Here is a 20,274-nt window from a genome sequence, read left to right on the forward strand (position 1 = left end):
ACTCCAAACCTCTGCCTTCGATGCTGGGGAGCAAACCTGGTGGTTTGAATGGAGAAGCTCTGTGGAGGACAGAGAAAAAAAGAAAAAAGACGGCTCCAAAGAAATGATTAAAGTTCACCACACAACGAAGGAAAAAGTATATGGGACTTTGAAGACACTTTTGGATGACTTTTCTGACCAACTGAAAAAAAAGATGGGAAAGCACATTCACAACATAAAACACCAATATCTGTCTTTGAGAGCACTAAAAGAAAAGATTGACGAAGACAGTATTGTTCTACAAATTGACTTCGCAGAAAATTACATGTGCAAATTTTCCAATGAAATCCAAGCGGTCCATTTTGGCGATTCCCACCAGCAGGTAAGCCTCCATACTGGTGTGGCTCACACGAAGAATGGTGTTGTGTCTGTTTGCACCATTAGTTCCTCAATGCGCCATGACCCATCTGCAATCTGGGCTCACCTCAAAAAAGTGCTTCCCTACCTCAAACAACAAAACACAGCTGCAACCACCCTGCATGTCATAAGTGATGGCCCAACCACTCAGTATAGGTCAAAAAAGAACATTTTTTTCCTGAGCAAAGTACCATATGAGCTAGGATTCAAAAAGGGTGACCTGGAATTTTCTGGAGGCCGGACATGGGAAGGGCCCAGCTGATGGGGTGCGGCTGTTAAGCGCCAAGCAGACTCGCTTGTGGCCAAGGGCATTGACCTTCCAACTGGAAAAGTATTGTATGAACAACTGCTTAACCAGCCATCAACTGTCAAGTTAATGTACATCACTGAGGGGGAAATTGAAGAGATGGATAGTCTCCTTCCTGATGACCTGCTGACCATCAAAGGAACCATGCAGATACATCAGGTATCACACGTGTCACTTTTGTTATGAGAGTTTAACATTTTTCAATTTATATCTCCACAGTATTCAAATGCACTTTGTTCTTTTAGATTGTCTCTACAAGACCGGAGGAGATTTCTTGGCGAGTTCTCAGCTGCTTTTGTGCAGATCCCCATCCTTGCCAGTGTTTTGGTCTCAAAAAAGTCAACATACTGGGAGCACAGAACATGGAGACTGCATTGGGATCACCAAGTTCAAGCACACTTACCAGCACATCTCAACCCATCATAGACCTGCATGAGGGACTGATTGGAAGTTGGTGTGTGGTACGGTATGATGGGGATCCTTACCCTGGCATTATACAGGATGTGGACCCTGAGGGTTGTGCTCTGGTGAGAACCATGAGTCATATTGGCAAAAACAAGTTATTCTGGCCTATGAGAGACGATGTTATTTGGTACCGGCCAGAAGATGTGATCAGGCTGGTCCCAGAGCCTCAACCAGTAACAAAGAGGCATGTGATGGTGGAGCCAACAGTTTGGAAAGAAATATGCTCTGTTCTTGACCATGAAACATAACTGAACCTCTGGCCCATATGCAAGTTTGACAGATACAGTATTTAGCAAATACAATGTCTATTTAGTCAGATTCAACTTGTTATTCCACATGATTACGTTTGACAGTACATGGATTTACGATATAACACACATGACAGTAATGTTTAAGTACAGAGTGTTTGCTCTGGTTCAGCATAGGCATATAAGTTTTCAATTTCAAAATATATTGCCTATTTTATCTGTTATTCAACTGGTTATATTAAGGTTATGTTAAGGTAATGATGACATAAAGGGTTTGCTCTAGTTTGTACTAGTTTGCTCTAGTTCAGCATGTAGAAAACAGTGAAGAAATGATTTGCTGATTTTTAACACAAATTCATGTTTTTTCATTTTTTGGATTGTTTTTAATTTAAAAATATTGGTGATATGTTTTTGATCACAAATGCTGTTGCTTATTGATTTGCTCTGGTTCACCACATAGAGCAGTAGAAAAATTGTTTTTAATTGGAAGTTGCCTATCTGTCATTTCCGCCACACACTGTCTCTTCCGCCACGCCATGTCATTTCCACCACAACACATATTTTAAAGTAAAACATATAAAAAACATACAATCAAACCAACTATATTCAGTGGTGTTGATAATTGTGCAGTTAGGGCTAAGATTTGTGTATACACTTTGAGAAATATATGATTTTGAGCTATGATAAGAAAATGAAATGTTCCATTGACCTAGTTTTAGGTGTTTTTTAGTGTAAACATTGTAAAATCTTTACAGTTACATTTCTGAAAAAAATAATAAATTACAAATTTGAACAGATATGTGTGTGCTATTTAATCAAATATATTTATAACAGAAGATATTTCATTATTTTCTCTTAAAAATACATGTTTTGTTATGTGATGACGTTTTCTTGGACTGTCAGATAAAAATGGCAAAAAATATATATTAGTAAATACAAATCATCACAGCCAACTTCAGGGAAGGTTTCCAGACAGATTGAGAAACCAACTGATACTAAAAAATTGTTTGTAGAAATGTTTTTATTTTCTGAAACTGTCTAGCTCAAAGAGTACCATAGTTGAAGAATTACCCAATTATGTTAATGCATAACCCCCTCATTGCATCAATTAATTCCAGCTAACCACCTTATTGGTTCCTCTTCTACTTGATCTAGAGAACATGAGGGAATAAAATAATGCATTTTAAAGCTCATAACTTTATGATGAAACTTAAGTCCACTGGAATCAATCAGATCACTCATGGGAGCATCATAAACAAGCCTACTGAGGAAGTGAGTACTGCATTGGTTGAATAGTTCTTGGGGGGGGGGGGGGGGGGGGGGTATATATAATCCATCTAGCATTACACACACACACACCACATCAGGGTCACCTGCACTTAGTATAGCAACACCAAAATGACTTATGATGAGGTGAGTCTTGCTAACTGAATGCATTACATCCATGCAAGTCTGAGCACATTATTATTGTAAGTGCTGATTGCTTCCAGAGACAAAAATGTAGTTTTACCATATCTGGTTGTTCTGGTTCTTGTGTTAACAGGATAAAAATATCATTTTCCATTTAATGTTATTTTTTTTAAATGTAAAGTAAGGTGCACTGTATTCCATTACTTCAGAAAATGTAAATCTATTGAAATGAAACGGTCATATTCAATTGGTTCGTTTATTGTAATGGTGTTGACAGAATAAATGCTGTTTTAAATCCCTGTATTAATATTTGTAAAAAATCTGTACAAAGAACCACTTAGATTTTGACCATGGCTAAAAAAAAGAGCTACTTCGTAACAACAGCATAGAGCAATGCATGTTTGATTGAATAGCATCCTCAGATGGGTGAATTGGTTACAGATGCCTGATCACAGAATCACAGATCCATGTACTACTTACTGTAAGAGGAAGTGAAAAAGGTCTGCTCTCCTCTCTATTTCCTGTCTATTTGTGTTACATCTCCACAGAGAGGAAGTAAATACACAGATGTCCTCTCCTTTATACTGCTGGGCTTTCCCACCTCTATTCACTACACTTGTCCGCACCAATTAAAAGCAATTAAGACACAAAACATTTTATATTGAAACAACATCAAAGAGCTACAATGGACGTTGACAGGATATCAGGACATCAACCTGCGAGGTGTAAAGTAAAAGTACATGTATCAATATACAAAATAAATACCACTTTCACCAGCAAAACATGATTTTCAACCTCTTTTTCAGGTTTCATTTGAGGACGGGGTCCTTTTCTTAGACTTTGATAACTACTCAGAGCCGCTGGAGAGTCCTAACAACAGTAGTAGTGATACTGAGTACACCTGTTATGACAGCGCAGGTCTCCAGCTGTTTCATACGGTGTTCCAACCCCTGGTCTACAGCCTGGTGTTCCTTCTGGGCCTGACAGGTACACACACACACACACACACACACACACACACACACACACACACACACACACACACACACACACGCACACACGCACACACACGCACACACACACGCGCACACGCACGCACACATACACACGCACACATGCACGTGCACACACACGCACACACACGCGCACACGCACACACACACGCACACATACACACGCACGTGCACACACACACACACACGCACACACACACACAGACACACACACACACACACACACGCGCGCATATTCCACCTGGTAACGGTCTTCATGTGTTATATCTTATGGGTCATATTCCACCTGGTAACGGTCTTCATGTGTTATATCTTATGGCTCATATTCCACCTGGTAACGGTCTTCATGTGTTATATATTATGGGTCATATTCCACCTGGTAACGGTCTTCATGTGTTATATCTTATGGCTCATATTCCACCTGGTAACGGTCTTCATGTGTTATATCTTATGGCTCATATTCCACCTGGTAACGGTCTTCATGTGTTATATATTATGGGTCATATTCCACCTGGTAACGGTCTTCATGTGTTATATCTTATGGGTCATATTCCACCTGGTAACGGTCTTCATGTGTTATATCTTATGGGTCATATTCCACCTGGTAACGGTCTTCATGTGTTATATCTTATGGCTCATATTCCACCTGGTAACGGTCTTCATGTGTTATATATTATGGGTCATATTCCACCTGGTAACGGTCTTCATGTGTTATATCTTATGGCTCATATTCCACCTGGTAACGGTCTTCATGTGTTATATCTTATGGGTCATATTCCACCAGGTAACGGTCTGATGTTGACGGTGCTGCTGAAACGCCGCGGCCTCCTGAGGATCACAGAGATCTACCTGTTACACCTGGGCCTGGCAGATCTGATGCTGCTAGCCACCTTCCCCTTCGCACTGGCACAGGTGTCCTTAGGGGTGGTGTTCGGAGACGTCCTGTGTAAGCTGATTGGGCTGTTGAACCGACTCAACTTCCTTTGTGGGAGTCTCCTCCTGGCGTGTATTGGCTTCGACCGTTACCTGGCCATCGTGCACGCCATCCCCAGCCTCCAGAGCCGACGCCCTAGGAACATACACCTTACCTGCCTGGCTCTGTGGCTCCTCTGTCTGGCCCTGTCTGCCCCCAACGCGGTGTTCCTGTCTGTAGGGGAGAGTCCCATAGACCCGGCACAGCTCTCATGCTTCTTCCACAGTCACGGTCTCCATGCCAACAACTGGGATCTGACGGTGGGTCCCCCTCAAACGGCTCAACACTTAATTTCGCTGATCCAGTTATTTTGTTGGCTTGTGTGACCTGGATGGAGCGCAAGCTGGTGAAACCCATTCTCCTGCATAGCATGGAATCTCTCTGCCAGAGACAGGAAGTTAGACCGTTAAATGTAAAGAACAGATGCAGTTGTCAGACTTAGCCAGTAGGTGTCTTCAAATAACCACGTACGTAGGCATTTCCTTGGCTGCATCCCAAATGGCACCCTATTCCCTATTTAGTGCCCATAGGACTGTGGTCAAAAGTAGTGCATTATATAGGGAATAGGGTGCAATTTAGGATGGATCACTGGTGTCTCAATCTAGTGGGAACTCAATAAACTAAGGGATGTATTTGTACCTCTGTTCCAGGAGCGGCTCCTGACCCATGTGCTGTGTTTCTTCCTGCCTCTCGGGGTCATGACGTACTGCTACACTGCGGTGGTGGTCACCCTGCACCATAGCCAGAGAGGTCAGCGCAGCCTGGAGAAACAGGGAGCCATCAAGCTGGCTGCACTAGTCACTGCTGTGTTCTGTCTGTGCTGGCTGCCCTACAACCTCACCATGCTGGTGTGAACTGATTCATTCATTTATTGATTCATTGATTGATTTAATTTATTTCATGATAAAAAAAAAAAATGTAGTCAGACTGTAGTCAAGAACATGCAGAACATGCTGTTTTTTAAATCAACGATAACACAAAGTTACTGCCTGTGTATGAAATGGTCCCCTATTCCCTATATAGTGCACGACTTTTGACCAGAGCCCTCTGCCCTATAATACAATACAAAGTACATAGAACTATATAGTGGCCCTGTGTTACAGGAGGGGGTCGCAGTTCCGGAGCGACCCACTAGGTGTCATCCTCACTCACAGTCGGGACTAATCATCTTCCTATTGGTGTCACCTGTGTCTATCTGATTCACCTGTGTATTTATGCCCTCACTTCCCTGTGTTCCCTTGCTCAGTTTTCTCTGCTAGTTTCACTATGCCAAGCAGTACTAATCAGTGTCTGATCGCGGGACGTATGGACAGGTACGTGAGAAGTGTTCTCCCTGTTTATTTATTATTTCAGTCATAGTCGTATTTTTGGCTGTCTGCCTGTTTTTTGGAGTCTTATTCGCTCCACCTTTCTTTTTCGTGTAAAGTCCGTTATTTTGTATCCTGGCTTCGGGACCATCAGTAAAGTTCCTTGTTTCACCATCTCTGCCTACTGCCTACTGTCTATCCTGCACCGCACCTGGGTCACACCTCACACCAACCCTTACAGAAAACTGAGCCACTATGGACCCAGCGGAGGCAGCACAGTATCATAGCGCATTGGCAACGCAGGGAGCCATGCTGAACCAGCACGACCGCAGCCTGCAGCAGATCACCGAGAGTCTCCGCCAGCTGACGATCGCCGTGCAGAGCCGGGTGGACACCCGACCAGCACCGGCAGCCGGCGGAGCGGAAGCCGCAGCGTCTCCAGTCTCGCCTGCGACATCGCGGGAACCCCGCCTACCACCTCCAGAGATGTACGATGGACGTCCAGATTCCTCACCCAGTGTTCCCTGGGTAGGGCCGGGTGGCCTACATTATCACTCTGTTGACGGGTCGGGCCCTTTCCTGGGCTACCGCAGAGTGGGAGAGCCAAACTCCGGCGTGCTCTGATTCCTACCTATTCCCCCCCGGGAGCTACCCAAGGTGTTCGACACCTCTCGGGTGGTGTCGGGGCATGAGGTCCGAGAGGCGGCTCACGGCCTGTCGGCAGGGTGACTGTTCGGTGGCGGACTACTATGTGGAGTTCCGAACCCGGGCTCGAGAGGCAGGATGGGAGGAGGCCGCCCTGATCGTCCTTTACACTGTTCCCGTGCGTGTCCGGGTGGAGGGAGGGGCTATGGGAGGATATCCAGTTTTTCATTGTGGACTCTCCGGAGTGTCCCCTCGTCCTCGGGCACCCCTGGCTGGTCACCCACAAACCCCGGATAGACTGGTCCACTGGGCGGCTCATCCTAGAGGGAGGCCCGCCCCCGTCCTGTTCCGGTCTCCACCGACCACTCATCAGCCCAAACCCCCGTCCTAGACCACCTACCAATCCTCACCTCTTCCCCAGGTCCCACACTCCGAACCGTCTACTGCCCTAGCGGTGGTTGCCACCGGGAGGACGGCGGCTACAGACTCCGTCACCGGCCCAGACCTGGCAGGCGTTCCCCGGGAGTATTGGGATCTGGGGGAGGTGTTTAGTAAGAGGCGTACCAAGGGCCTACCTCCTCACAGGCCTTACGACTGCGCTATCGATCTCCTGCCGGGCGCCATTCCCACACGAGGGCGATTGTTTATCATGTCCCGGCCGGAGACACTGGCCATGAGGGAGTATATCGATGAGGCACTCTACCTCACCCGCAGGTGCGGGCTTCTTCTTATTGGGGAAAAAGGACGGTGGGCAGCGGCCGTGCATTGAATACCGGGCGCTCAACAACATCACTGTTAAGAACCGTTACCCACTCCCCCTGATGACGAAGGCATTCGAGTCGTTGCAGGGAGCCCGGGTCTTCACCAAGCTGGACTTACGTAATGCCTACAACCTGGTGAGGATTTGGGAGGTGGACGAGTGGAAGACTACGTTTAACACACCCAGTGGGCATTACGAGTACCAAGTCATTCCGTTTGGTCTAGCCAACGCACCTGCGGTGTTCCAGGTGTTGGTCAATGATGTGCTCCGGGACCTCCTCGACTACAGCGTCTTCGTGTATTTGGATGATATCCTCATAATTTTGAAGGACATGAGTGAACACCAGCAGCACGTTCTGCAGGTCCTCCAACGCCTTCTCCGTCACCAGCTCTACGTCAAGGCGGAGAAGTGTGTGTTCCACACTGAGACAGTCTCCTTCCTGGGGTTCATCGTCACCCAGTAGGACCTACGGATGGACCCAGCCAAGATCAGCGCGGTACTGCATTGGCCCTCATCCCTCAAGCAACTACAACGGTTTTTAGGGTTCGCTAATTTTTATAGGCGATTAATTCGCAATTTTAGCTCCCTAAATGCTCCCCTGACAGCCCTCACCCAGACGAGCGTATGCTCCTTCACCTGGACCCTGGAAGCGGGGAACGCATTTGATGCGCTGAAGCGGTGCATTACATCGGCCCCGGTCCTCGGGCATCCTGATCCGTCCCTGCCGTTCATTGTGGAGGTCGATGCTTCAGACGTTGCGGTCGGAGCAATCCTGTCCCAGCGTTAAGACTCACCCCTGCACATTTTTCTCCCATCGGCTGTCCCCGGCGGAGCGGAATTACGACGTAGGGAACCGTGAGCTGCTAGCGGTCAAGCTCGCCCTGGGGGAGTGGAGGCATTGGCTAGAGGGGGCCGCCCATCCATTTGTCGTATGGACTGACCATAAGAACTTAGCTAGGGGGCCAAGAGGCTCAACTCGTGCCAGGCCAGGTGGGCGTTGTTCTTCACCAGGTTCCGGTTCACCATCTCATACCGTGGACCTGGTGGAGAGGGATGACCCCATTGTCCCCAACGCCCTGATTGCTGCCCCAGTTTCGTGGGGAGTCGATAGGCTGGTCAGAGCAGCGCTACAGCGGGAGCCCGATCCGGGCGGCTGTCTATCGGGGAGGATGTACGTACCCAAGGCTGCGCGCTCACGACTGCTTCAGTGGGCGCACGCGTCCGATCTCACCAGCCATCTGGGGGACGCCTGGACGTTGGAGTTCCTGTGTAGGAGGTTCTGGTGGCCATCTGCTGAGGGGGATACGCGCGCCTTCATGGCTGCTTGCCCGGTGTGCGTGCGCACGAAGAGCTCACGTCAGCCCGCAGCAGGGCTGCTCCGACCCCTGCCTATCTCCAAGTGCCCCTGGTCCCACATCTCGCTGGATATCATTTCCGCCCTACCCCCCTCTGATGGATACACAGTCATCATGGTCGTTGTGGACCGGTTCTCGAAGGCTGCCCACTTCATTCCCCTTCCCAAACTCCCGTCGGCCTGGGAGACGGCTAAGTTGATGGTGCAGCATATTTTCCAGGTCCATGGCCTTCCCCAAGATGTGGTGTCGGATCGGGTGGCTCTCAGTTTGCCTCCAGGTTCTGGAAGGTCTTTCGCCCGGGACAGAGGGTGTGGCCTTCCACGTGGGATTTTCCCCCGCGTGGAGTCCAGGAAGCTGTCCCCCCGGTTCGTCGGGCCATTCAGTGTGGTCCGGCGAGTCAACCCAGTGACCTATCGCCTGAACTTCCCCCCACCATGCGGGTGCATCCCACATTCCATGTGTCCCTCCTCAAGCCCGTCTCCACCTGTCCGCTGGCTCCCCCTCCTCGTCCTGTTCCCCCGCTGCGCCTCGTCATGGGACAGCCGGCTTTTACTGTGGACCGGATCCTGGACTGCCGGCGGGTGGGGAGGGGGCACTGTTACAGGAGGGGGTCGCAATTCCGGAGCGACCCACTAGGTGTCATCCTCCGACAACCTTCGGCACCTCCTCACTCACAGTCGGGACTAATCATCTTCCTATTGATCTCACCTGTGTCTATCTGATTCACCTGTGTATTTATGCCCTCACTTCCCTGTGTTCACTTGCTCAGTTTTCTCTGCTAGTTTCACTATGCCAAGCAGTACTAATCAGTGTCTGATCGCGGGACGTGTGGACAGGTACGTGAGAAGTGTTCTCCCTGTTTATTTATTATTTCAGTCATAGTCGTATTTTTGTCTGTCAGCCTGTTTTTTTTAGTCTTATTTGCTTCGCCTTTCTTTTTCGTGTAAAGTCCGTTATTTTGTATCCTGGCTTCGGGACCATCAGTAAAGATCCTTGTTTCACCATCTCTGCCTACTCTCTAACCTGCACCGCACCTGGGTCACACCTCACACCAACCCTTACAGCCCTGGTCAAATAAGTGCATTATAAACTGTAGGGAACAGGGTGCCATTGACTTCTCTCCACTGTGACGTTTAGGTGAAGACCCTGGTGGATCTGGGGTTGGTCTCTGGTTTGAGCTGCCTGTCCCGGACCAGTCTGGACCAGGCCTTGGTGGTGACAGAGAGCCTGGGGTACACACACTGCTGCCTCAACCCGTTGCTGTACGCCTTCGCTGGGGTGCGGTTCCGCCAGGACCTCCTGAGGCTGCTGGCCCACTGAGACTGTGGGGTGTAGAGGGACTGTCCCGTCTGTGGTGCCGGCTGGTACCATCTCGGTCGGGAGGGTCTTCCAGTGATGGTTGCCAGATGTCGGTTAAAACTTGTTTATCTTGGAAGTGTATAAACTGAGAGATCTCTTTGTCTCTCATTCTGATAGCAAGAGGCAACATACAGTGAGGGAAATAATTATTTGATCCCCTGCTGATTTTGTACGTTTGCCCACTGACAAAGACATGATCAGTCTATAATTTTAATGGTAGGTTTATTTGAACAGTGAGAGACAGAATAACAACAACAAAATCCAGAAAAAAACGCATTTCAAAAATGTAATACATTTATTTGCATTTTAATGAGGGAAATAAGTATTTGACCCCTCTGCAAAACATGACTTAGTACTTGGTGGCAAAACCCTTGTTGGCAATCACAGAGGTCAGACGTTTCTTGTAGTTGGCCACCAGGTTTGCACACATCTCAGGAGGGATTTTGTCCCACTCCTCTTTGCAGATCTTCTCCAAGTCATTAAGATTTCGAGGCTGACGTTTGGCAACTCAAACCTTCAGCTCCCTCCACAGATTTGCTATGGGATTAAGGTCTGGAGACTGGCTAGGCCACTCCAGGACCTTAATGTGCTTCTTCTTGAGCCACTCCCTTGTTGCCTTGGCCATGTGTTTTGGGTCATTGTCATGCTGGAATACCCACCCACGACCCATTTTCAATGCCCTGGCTGAGGGAAGGAGGTTCTCACCCAAGATTTGACGGTACATGGCCCCGTCCATCGTCCCTTTGATGCGGTGAAGTTGTCCTGTCCCCTTAGCAGAAAAACACCGGTGGGGATGGTGTTCTTGGGGTCATAGGCAGCATTCCTCCTCCTCCAAACATGGCGAGTTGAGTTGATGCCAAAGAGCTCGATTTTGGTCTCATCTGACCACAACACTTTCACCCAGTTCTCCTCTGAATCATTCAGATGTTCATTGGCAAACTTCAGACGGCCCTGGATATGTGCTTTCTTGAGCAGGGGGACCTTGCGGGCGCTGCAGGATTTCATTCCTTCAGGGCGTAGTGTGTTACCAATTGTTTTCTTGTTGACTATGGTCCCAGCTGCCTTGAGATCATTGACAAGATCCTCCTGTGTAGTTCTGGGCTGATTCCTCACCGTTCTCAACTCCACGAGGTGAGATCTTGCATGGAGCCCCAGGCCGAGGGAGATTGACAGTTATTTTGTGTTTCTTCCATTTGCGAATAATCCCACCAACTGTTGTCACCTTCTCACCAAGCTGCTTGGCGATGGTCTTGTAGCCCATTCCAGCCTTTTGTAGGTCTACAATCTTGTCCCTGAAATCCTTGGAGAGCTCTTTGGTCTTGGCCATGGTGGAGAGTTTGGAATCTGATTGATTGATTGCTTCTGTGGACAGGTGTCTTTTATACAGGTAACAAGCTGAGATTAGGAGCACTCCCTTTAAGAGTGTGCTCCTAATCTCAGCTCGTTACCTGTATAAAAGACACCTGGGAGCCAGAAATCTTTCTGATTGAGAGTGGGTCAAATACTTATTTCCCTCATTAAAATGCAAATCAATTTATAACATTTTTGACATGCGTTTTTCTGGATGTTTTTTGTTGTTATTCTGTCTCTCACTGTTCAAATAAACTTACCATTAAAATTATAGACTGATCATTTCTTTGTCAGTGGGCAAACATACAAAATCAGCAGGGGATCAAATACTTTTTTCCCTCACTGTACTTGCAGCTTGTTATGTTGAATCCGGTTCCATATAATTAAATACATTGTATCAAATCTCCATCTAACAGTTTATTTGTATTCTTGCATCCTGACTTCCTTAATACCAGAGAAACTCATCTTATCAGATACTGATGGTCAAATCTGATCTTTGAATTAATTATGAGTAAAAGTATTGTACTCATAATAGGAGGGGGGGGGGGGGGGGGTTACTGTTAAAACTTGTGGATCATTTAATCAACCTACTGTATGTCTAATCTCTCTTTATGGGGTTGTGGCAACATATTCACCAGATATAAAATGACAGCAAGCTGCTTGTGCAAGCCAACATAATGAACCAATGAGTCTCCCTTGATTGCATGCATGAGTGATGCGTAATCAAATCAAATCAATGAGTGATGCGTAATAACGCAATGTGCAACAAATGCTTATAAACGTCCTATCTATTTGTGTTCCAGGTAGTTTTGTGAAAGTGTAATATTGTTCTTTATCCAATAGGCTTGGATTGCCTATCACTTTACTGTATGTGAAATGTATTTTACATTTTTTTTATACTAATAAAATATGATTAGTTGTTCACCCCAGCCAATCTTCATCCTCCTACCACTCAGGTCAGTGACTACTGTGTCTAAAAGTATAAACTACTGTGTCTAAAAGTATAAACTACTGTCTAGAAGTATAAACTACTGTGTCTAAAAGTATAAACTACTGTGTTTAGAAGTATAAACTACTGTGTCTAGAAGTATAAACTACTGTGTCTAGAAGTATAAACTACTGTGTCTAAAAGTATAAACTACTGTCTAGAAGTATAAACTACTGTGTCTAGAAGTATAAACTACTGTCTAGAAGTATAAACTACTGTGTCTAGAAGTATAAACTACTGTGTCTAGAAGTATAAACTACTGTGTCTAGAAGTATAAACTACTGTCTAAAAGTATAAACTACTGTGTCTAGAAGTATAAACTACTGTGTCTAGAAGTATAAACTACTGTGTCTAGAAGTATAAACTACTGTCTAGAAGTATAAACTACTGTGTCTAGAAGTATAAACTACTGTCTAGAAGTATAAACTACTGTCTAGAAGTATAAACTACTGTGTCTAGAAGTATAAACTACTGTCTAAAAGTATAAACTACTGTGTCTAGAAGTATAAACTACTGTGTCTAGAAGTATAAACTACTGTGTCTAGAAGTATAAACTACTGTGTCTAAAAGTATAAACTACTGTGTCTAGAAGTATAAACTACTGTGTCTAAAAGTATAAACTACTGTGTCTAAAAGTATAAACTACTGTGTCTAGAAGTATAAACTACTGTCTAAAAGTATAAACTACTGTCTAGAAGTATAAACTACTGTGTCTAAAAGTATAAACTACTGTGTCTAAAAGTATAAACTACTGTGTCTAAAAGTATAAACTACTGTGTCTAGAAGTATAAACTACTGTGTCTAGAAACTACTGTGTCTAAAAGTATAAACTACTGTGTTTAGAAGTATAAACTACTGTGTCTAGAAGTATAAACTACTGTGTCTAGAAGTATAAACTACTGTCTAGAAGTATAAACGACTGTGTCTAGAAGTATAAACTACTGTGTCTAAAAGTATAAACTACTGTGTCTAGAAGTATAAACTACTGTGTCTAGAAGTATAAACTACTGTGTCTAGAAGTATAAAGTACTGTGTCTAGAAGTATAAACTACTGTGTCTAGAAGTATAAACTACTGTGTCTAGAAGTATAAACTACTGTGTCTAGAAGTATAAACTACTGTCTAGAAGTATAAACTACTGTGTCTAGAAGTATAAACTACTGTGTCTAGAAGTATAAACTACTGTGTCTAGAAGTATAAACTACTGTGTCTAGAAGTAGAAACTACTGTGTCTAAAAGTATAAACTACTGTCTAGAAGTATAAACTACTGTGTCTAGAAGTATAAACTACTGTGTCTAAAAGTATAAACTACTGTGTCTAAAAGTATAAACTACTGTGTCTAAAAGTATAAACTACTGTGTCTAGAAGTATAAACTACTGTCTAGAAGTATAAACTACTGTGTCTAGAAGTATAAACTACTGTGTCTAAAAGTATAAACTACTGTGTCTAGAAGTATAAACTACTGTCTAAAAGTATAAACTACTGTGTTTAGAAGTATAAACTACTGTGTCTAGAAGTATAAACTACTGTGTCTAGAAGTATAACCCTACTGTCTAGAAGTATAAACTACTGTGTCTAAAAGTATAAACTACTGTGTCTAGAAGTATAAACTACTGTCTAGAAGTATAAACTACTGTGTCTAGAAGTATAAACTACTGTGTCTAGAAGTATAAACTACTGTGTCTAGAAGTATAAACTACTGTCTAGAAGTATAAACTACTGTGTCTAGAAGTATAAACTACTGTGTCTAGAAGTATAAACTACTGTGTCTAGAAGTATAAACTACTGTCTAGAAGTATAAACTACTGTGTCTAGAAGTATAAACTACTGTGTCTAAAAGTATAAACTACTGTGTCTAGAAGTATAAACTACTGTGTCTAAAAGTATAAACTACTGTCTAGAAGTATAAACTACTGTGTCTAGAAGTATAAACTACTGTGTCTAGAAGTATAAACTACTGTGTCTAGAAGTATAAACTACTGTGTCTAAAAGTATAAACTACTGTCTAGAAGTATAAACTACTGTGTCTAGAAGTATAAACTACTGTCTAGAAGTATAAACTACTGTCTAGAAGTATAAACTACTGTGTCTAGAAGTATAAACTACTGTGTCTAGAAGTATAAACTACTGTGTCTAAAAGTATAAACTACTGTGTCTAGAAGTATAAACTACTGTGTCTAAAAGTATAAACTACTGTCTAGAAGTATAAACTACTGTCTAGAAGTATAAACTACTGTGTCTAAAAGTATAAACTACTGTGTCTAGAAGTATAAACTACTGTGTCTAGAAGTATAAACTATTGTCTAGAAGTATAAACTACTGTGTCTAGAAGTATAAACTACTGTGTCTAAAAGTATAAACTACTGTGTCTAGAAGTATAAACTACTGTGTCTAAAAGTATAAACTACTGTGTCTAAAAGTATAAACTACTGTGTCTAGAAGTATAAACTACTGTGTCTAAAAGTATAAACTACTGTGTCTAGAAGTATAAACTACTGTGTCTAAAAGTATAAACTACTGTCTAGAAGTATAAACTACTGTCTAGAAGTATAAACTACTGTGTCTAGAAGTATAACCTACTGTCTAGAAGTATAACTATCTAAAAGGTCAACGACACCAACACAATGATATGGAGTTCAGTATTCTTTCATTTTTTAGACTTCTATTAAAACACAGTTATACAGAACAATTGCAAACAATCACAAATTGCATCTTATATACAGCAACTATATATAATATATTATATATATACAGTACCAGTCCAAAGTTTGGACACACCAACTCATTCAAGGGATTTTCTTTATTTTTACCATTTCTTATATTGTAGAATAATAGTGAAGACATCAAAACTATGAAATAACACATATGGAATCATGTAGTAACCAAAAAAGTGTTAAACAAATCAAAATATATTTTATATTTGAGATTCTTCAAATAGCCACCCTTTGCCTTGATGACAGCTTTGCACACTCTTGGCATTCTCTCAACCAGCTTCATGAGGTAGTCACCTGAAATGCATTTCAATTAACAGGTGTGCCTTTTTAAAAGTTAATTTGTGGAATGTCTTTCCTTCTCAATGTGTTTGAGACAATCAGTTGTGTTGTGACAAGGTAGGGGGGGTATACAGAAGATAGCCCTATTTGGTAAAAGACCAAGTCCATATTATGGCAAGAACAGCTCAAATAAGCAAAGAGAAACGATAGTCATTTTTTTTTTACCAAGGAGAGTGATGGAGTTCTGCATCAGATTACCTGGTCTTCACAATCCCCCGACCTCAACCCAATTGAGATGGTTTGGGATGAGTCGGACGGCAGAGTGAAGGAAAAGCAGCCAACAAGTGCTCAGAATATGTGGGAACTCCTTCAAGACTGTTGGGAAAGCATTCCAGGTGAAGCTGGTTGAGAGAATGCCAAGAGTGTGCAAAGCTGTCATCAAGGCAAAGAGTGGCTATTTGAAGAATCTCAAATATAAAATATATTTTGATTTGTTTAACACTTTTTTGGTTACTACATGATTCCATATGTGTTATTTCATAATTTTGATGTCTTCACTATTATTCTACAATGTAGAAAATAGTAAAAAAATAAAGAAAACCCCTTGAATGAGTAGGTGTGTCCAAACTTTTGACTGGTACTGTATGTATATATATATATATATATTATTTTTTATATATTCCAGTTTGGTAGCCGGAGGAGAAAAATAATCAATGATATTAAAACATATATAAATCCAGAGGCTTTTCCTCACAACCGTAAACCTCGTCCAAAACAAATACAGTCATCTGTGAAATATAGGCTACCTATTTTACAGATATTTTAGAAAATGGCTTCAAATGTCTTTATTAAACCGTTATCACGACAGCTCTTCAATATTATTATTTTTTTTTTTATCAGTTTGTACTCCAAACAATATGAAGATTATCAACTGATATCATTTATTTGTTTAACAATTTGAAGCAATAATAATAACAATATTAACATTCATGAAAACATATGAGACAATGGAAACACGCCCTATTGGAAAGAAGGTTTTTACAGTCAGCACTGTGTAGTAAATAGAGTGCTCTTTGGGCTGCAGCCATGCAGCAGGACGATCAGAAGGGCATGTTAGCCATACTCCCTGGTCCAGGGCCGTAGCCTAGGGGACTGTCCAGGGACATCCCTCTCTGTCTGAGTGGCCCCTGGGGGCCAGGGCCAATGCCGGGGCCCATCATCCCACCCTGGGGGTGTGGGGGGCCAGGACCCATCATGGGGCCCTGAGGGGACATGAGGGGTCCCCCTTGCTGGCCGAAGGGGTCCCCGGGAAGGCCCATACCTCTCTGCTTAGCCTGCATCAGCATGAGGTTCTGCTGGGCCATTAGGCTGTGTTGTTGGGAGGACATCATGGAGGGGTGGGGCTGGGGACCGGGGTGGCCACCGTGGAGGAGGCTGTTAGCCATCATGGCCTGCTGTTGGAGCTGTTGCTGGGTGTGGCCTGGCCCCATACCCATACCTGTCCTGCCCATCAGGTGTCCAGGGTGCATCATGTGGCCACCCATGCCCCCTCCACCCGGACCCCCCATTCCCCTGGACCCTCCCTGGGGCATCCCCCCGATACCATGCCTACCCATCCCGCAGTGGGAGGGGTGGGGGGGCAGCTGGTGCTCTGCCATCATGTTCTGCAGGTTGGCGATGTGAGGGTTGGAGGAGGGGGCATTGCTGTGAGGGCCGGGGGCAGAGAGCTGTTTCAGGAGCTGTGGAGGAGGGGGGCCTTGGCCAGGTCCCTGGGAGCCAGGCTGGCCCTGGTGGGGGTTAGGGTGGTTCCCCTGGCCCTGCTGGCCCCCGGACATGCCCTCTGCCTTGGGGAAGTACTGCAGGGTGGAGGAGGGCTTGTCGGAGGGGATGATACGAGACAGGTCGAACTCCGGGATGCCAGAGTGGGTCGGTCGGATGACGTCACTCAGGTCGGGGCCGTCGGGGCCCATAAAGGAGTCCGAGGGGTGGGGGCCGCGCTGGTGGGGGTGGGACAGGCCCTTACTGAGCATGTGCTGCAGCTGCTGGGGGGGGATGACATCTTCTGGGTTCTGTTGGGAGAACTGGGGGGGCATACCGCCCAGAGGGGAGTGCATGGGGCCTCCGGGGTGCTGCATGCGAGGGAACCCTCCTATCTGGTTTTGGGGGTGCATGGGGGACAAGCTGTACCCCATCATGGCAGGGTTCATACCGTTCAGGCCCATGGGGTTGGGGGACAGCTGGCCGCTGTGGGGCCCAATGGAACTCTGGGACAGCAGCATAGAGCCCTGGTGGTTCCCTGGGTTACCTGACAGGAGACAGAGAGAGAGAGACAGAGACAGAAAGAGACAGAGAGAGAGAGACAACGCGAGAGACAGAGACCGACAGAGAGAGAGACCGACAGAGTGAGAGACAGAGAGAGAGAGACAGACAGAGAGACAGAGAGAGAGAGAGAGAGAGACCGACAGAGTGAGAGACAGAGAGAGAGAGACAGACAGAGAGAGACAGCGCGAGAGACAGAGACCGACAGAGAGAGAGACCGACAGAGAGAGAGACAGACAGAGAGAGACAGCGCGAGAGACAGAGACCGACAGAGAGAGAGACAGAGAGACAGAGAGACAGAGAGAGAGAGAGGATCATCACTGTATTTACTAAACAGGACCATTCATACAATAACAATAACATGTAAATTAACATGCCCCATTTTATCTCAAGATGTTATATCTGAACTGTATTGGAGGCAATTCAAATAAAATATTTATAAAACCCATTTGCTCTTTAACAAATATGGAATAACAGAAAGATTATCATCACACAAAAATTGTAGATTACGGCTTGACTTTGACCGAGACAAGTGGTCAGTGCACCTCCGATGTTGACTCCGGACAGCAGAGGGCGATCTGGCATCATCTCATCATCGGAGGTGGCGATGGTCTTGATAGCGTCGTGGTAGAGGGGGGTGGAGCTAGGCATGGCATACTTGGACATCTGTGACATAATGAGGGAGAGGGGGTTCTGAGTCGGAGGGTTGTCTGGCGACGAGGTGAACGGCATGCTGGGAGCCATGGAACCCGGCTGGCTGATAGGTGTGGAGTTAGAACTCCTGGGGGGTCCTATCAGGGACAAGAACAAGATCAAAGAATCAAGAATAACGAGAATAGAGAGAGAAACATCTTTAGTATCCAAAAATAGCGATTTAGTTTGCAGCAGCATGTAGATAAAATACTCACAGTGGAAAGTCTTCACATTTTATTCTGTTACAAAGTGGGATTAAAATGGATTTCATTGTAATTTTTTTTGTAAAAGACTACACAAAATACTCTGTAATGTCAAAGTGGAAGAACCTTGATTAGATAAGTATTCACCCCCTCAGTCAATACATGTTAGGAACACCTTTGGCAGCCATTACAGCTGTGAGTCTTCTTTGGTAAATCTAATACACCTCTCTGCACACCTGAAATGTGCAATATTTGCATATTCTTTTCAAAATTCTTCAAGCTCTGTCAAGGTGTTGGGAATCATGGCTAAATAGCAATTTTCAAGTCCTGCCATAGATTTTCAGTCAAAACTGTAACTCGGCTACTCAGGAACATTCACTGTCTTCTTGGTAAGCAACTCCAGTGTAGATTTGGCTTTGTGTTGTAGGCTATTTTCCTGCTAAAAATGTGAATTCCTCTCCCAGTGTCTGGTGGAAAGTAGACTGAAGCAGGTTTTCCTCCATCATTCTGTTTCTTTTCATCCTGAAAAACGTCCCAGTCTTTGTCGAAATCAAGCATACCCCACAAGACACAGAGAGCTAACATGAATAATATGCATGTCAATCTCTCCAGGCTCAAATTGGAGGAGAGATTGACTTCATCATTACTTGTGTTTATGAGAGGCGTTGACATGTTGAATGAACCGAGCTGTCTGTTTGAACTACTGGCACACAGCTCGGACACCCATGCATACCCCACAAGACATGCCACCAGAGGTCTCTTCACAGTCCCCAAGTCCAGAACAGACTATGGGAGGCGCACAGTACTACATAGAGCCATGACTACATGGAACTCTATTCCACATCAAGTAACTGATGCAAGCAGTAGAATCAGATTTAAAAAACAGATAAAAATACACCTTATGGAACAGCGGGGACTGTGAAGCAACACAAACATAGACACAGACACATGCATACACACACACGATAACATACGCACTATACACACATGTACACATGGATTTTGTGTTGTAGATATGTGGTAGTAGAGTAGAGGCCTGAGGGCACACACTTAATATGTTGTGAAATCTGTTATGAATGTATTGTAATGTTTTTAAAATGTATAACTGCCTTAATTTCGCTGGACCCCAGGAAGAGTAGTAATGGGTATCCATAATATATACAAACACCACAATGCTTGAAAATATGAAGAGTGGTACTCAGTGATGGATTTACATTTAGGCCAAAAAGTGTGTTTTTTTCTCAGTATTAATTCAGTGCCTTTTGGAATATTCTAATTCTGTATATTTTAATTATTATTTTCACTAATTTAGGTGATTATTGTGGAGTCACTACAATGTTGTTGATCCATCCTCAGTTCTCCCATCACAGCCACTATGTAGCTGCTTTAAGATCCCCATCCCCACCATCCTTCCTGTGCTGCAGCTCAGTTCAGAAGGACGACTGCCCCTAAGACCGTCACAAACTTTTACAGATGCACCATTGAGAGC

At 44.6% G+C, this 20,274-nt stretch overlaps 2 protein-coding genes across 3 annotated transcripts in view; one reads left to right on the forward strand and one right to left on the reverse strand.

Moving 5' to 3' along the window:
* Positions 1-2,788: 2,788 nt before the first annotated feature.
* Positions 2,789-10,199, forward strand: cxcr5 (chemokine (C-X-C motif) receptor 5; the record flags this gene model as incomplete). The annotated part of the gene is made up of 5 exons (XM_084148538.1): positions 2,789-2,829; positions 3,633-3,813; positions 4,624-5,072; positions 5,463-5,660; positions 10,017-10,199. The coding sequence occupies exons 1-5, from the start codon at positions 2,815-2,817 to the stop codon at positions 10,197-10,199; spliced, it is 1,026 nt and encodes a 341-aa protein (XP_084004664.1). The 5' UTR covers positions 2,789-2,814.
* A 6,012-nt stretch (positions 10,200-16,211) lies between these two features.
* The window catches only part of bcl9l (bcl9 like), a 100,967-nt gene continuing 96,904 nt past the window's right edge, over positions 16,212-20,274 (reverse strand). For both annotated transcript variants that reach the window (XM_084148608.1, XM_084148607.1), the window contains exons 8-9: positions 18,435-18,680; positions 16,212-17,875 (exon numbers count right to left, since the gene is read on the reverse strand). In XM_084148608.1, coding sequence (XP_084004734.1) covers positions 16,671-17,875; positions 18,435-18,680 — 1,451 coding nt within the window. In that variant the 3' untranslated portion in view covers positions 16,212-16,670. The remainder of the gene's footprint in view (positions 17,876-18,434; positions 18,681-20,274) is intronic.

This window comes from Coregonus lavaretus, assembly GCF_964263955.1.
Source record: "Coregonus lavaretus genome assembly, chromosome: 30".
Classification (NCBI taxonomy): domain Eukaryota; kingdom Metazoa; phylum Chordata; class Actinopteri; order Salmoniformes; family Salmonidae; genus Coregonus; species Coregonus lavaretus.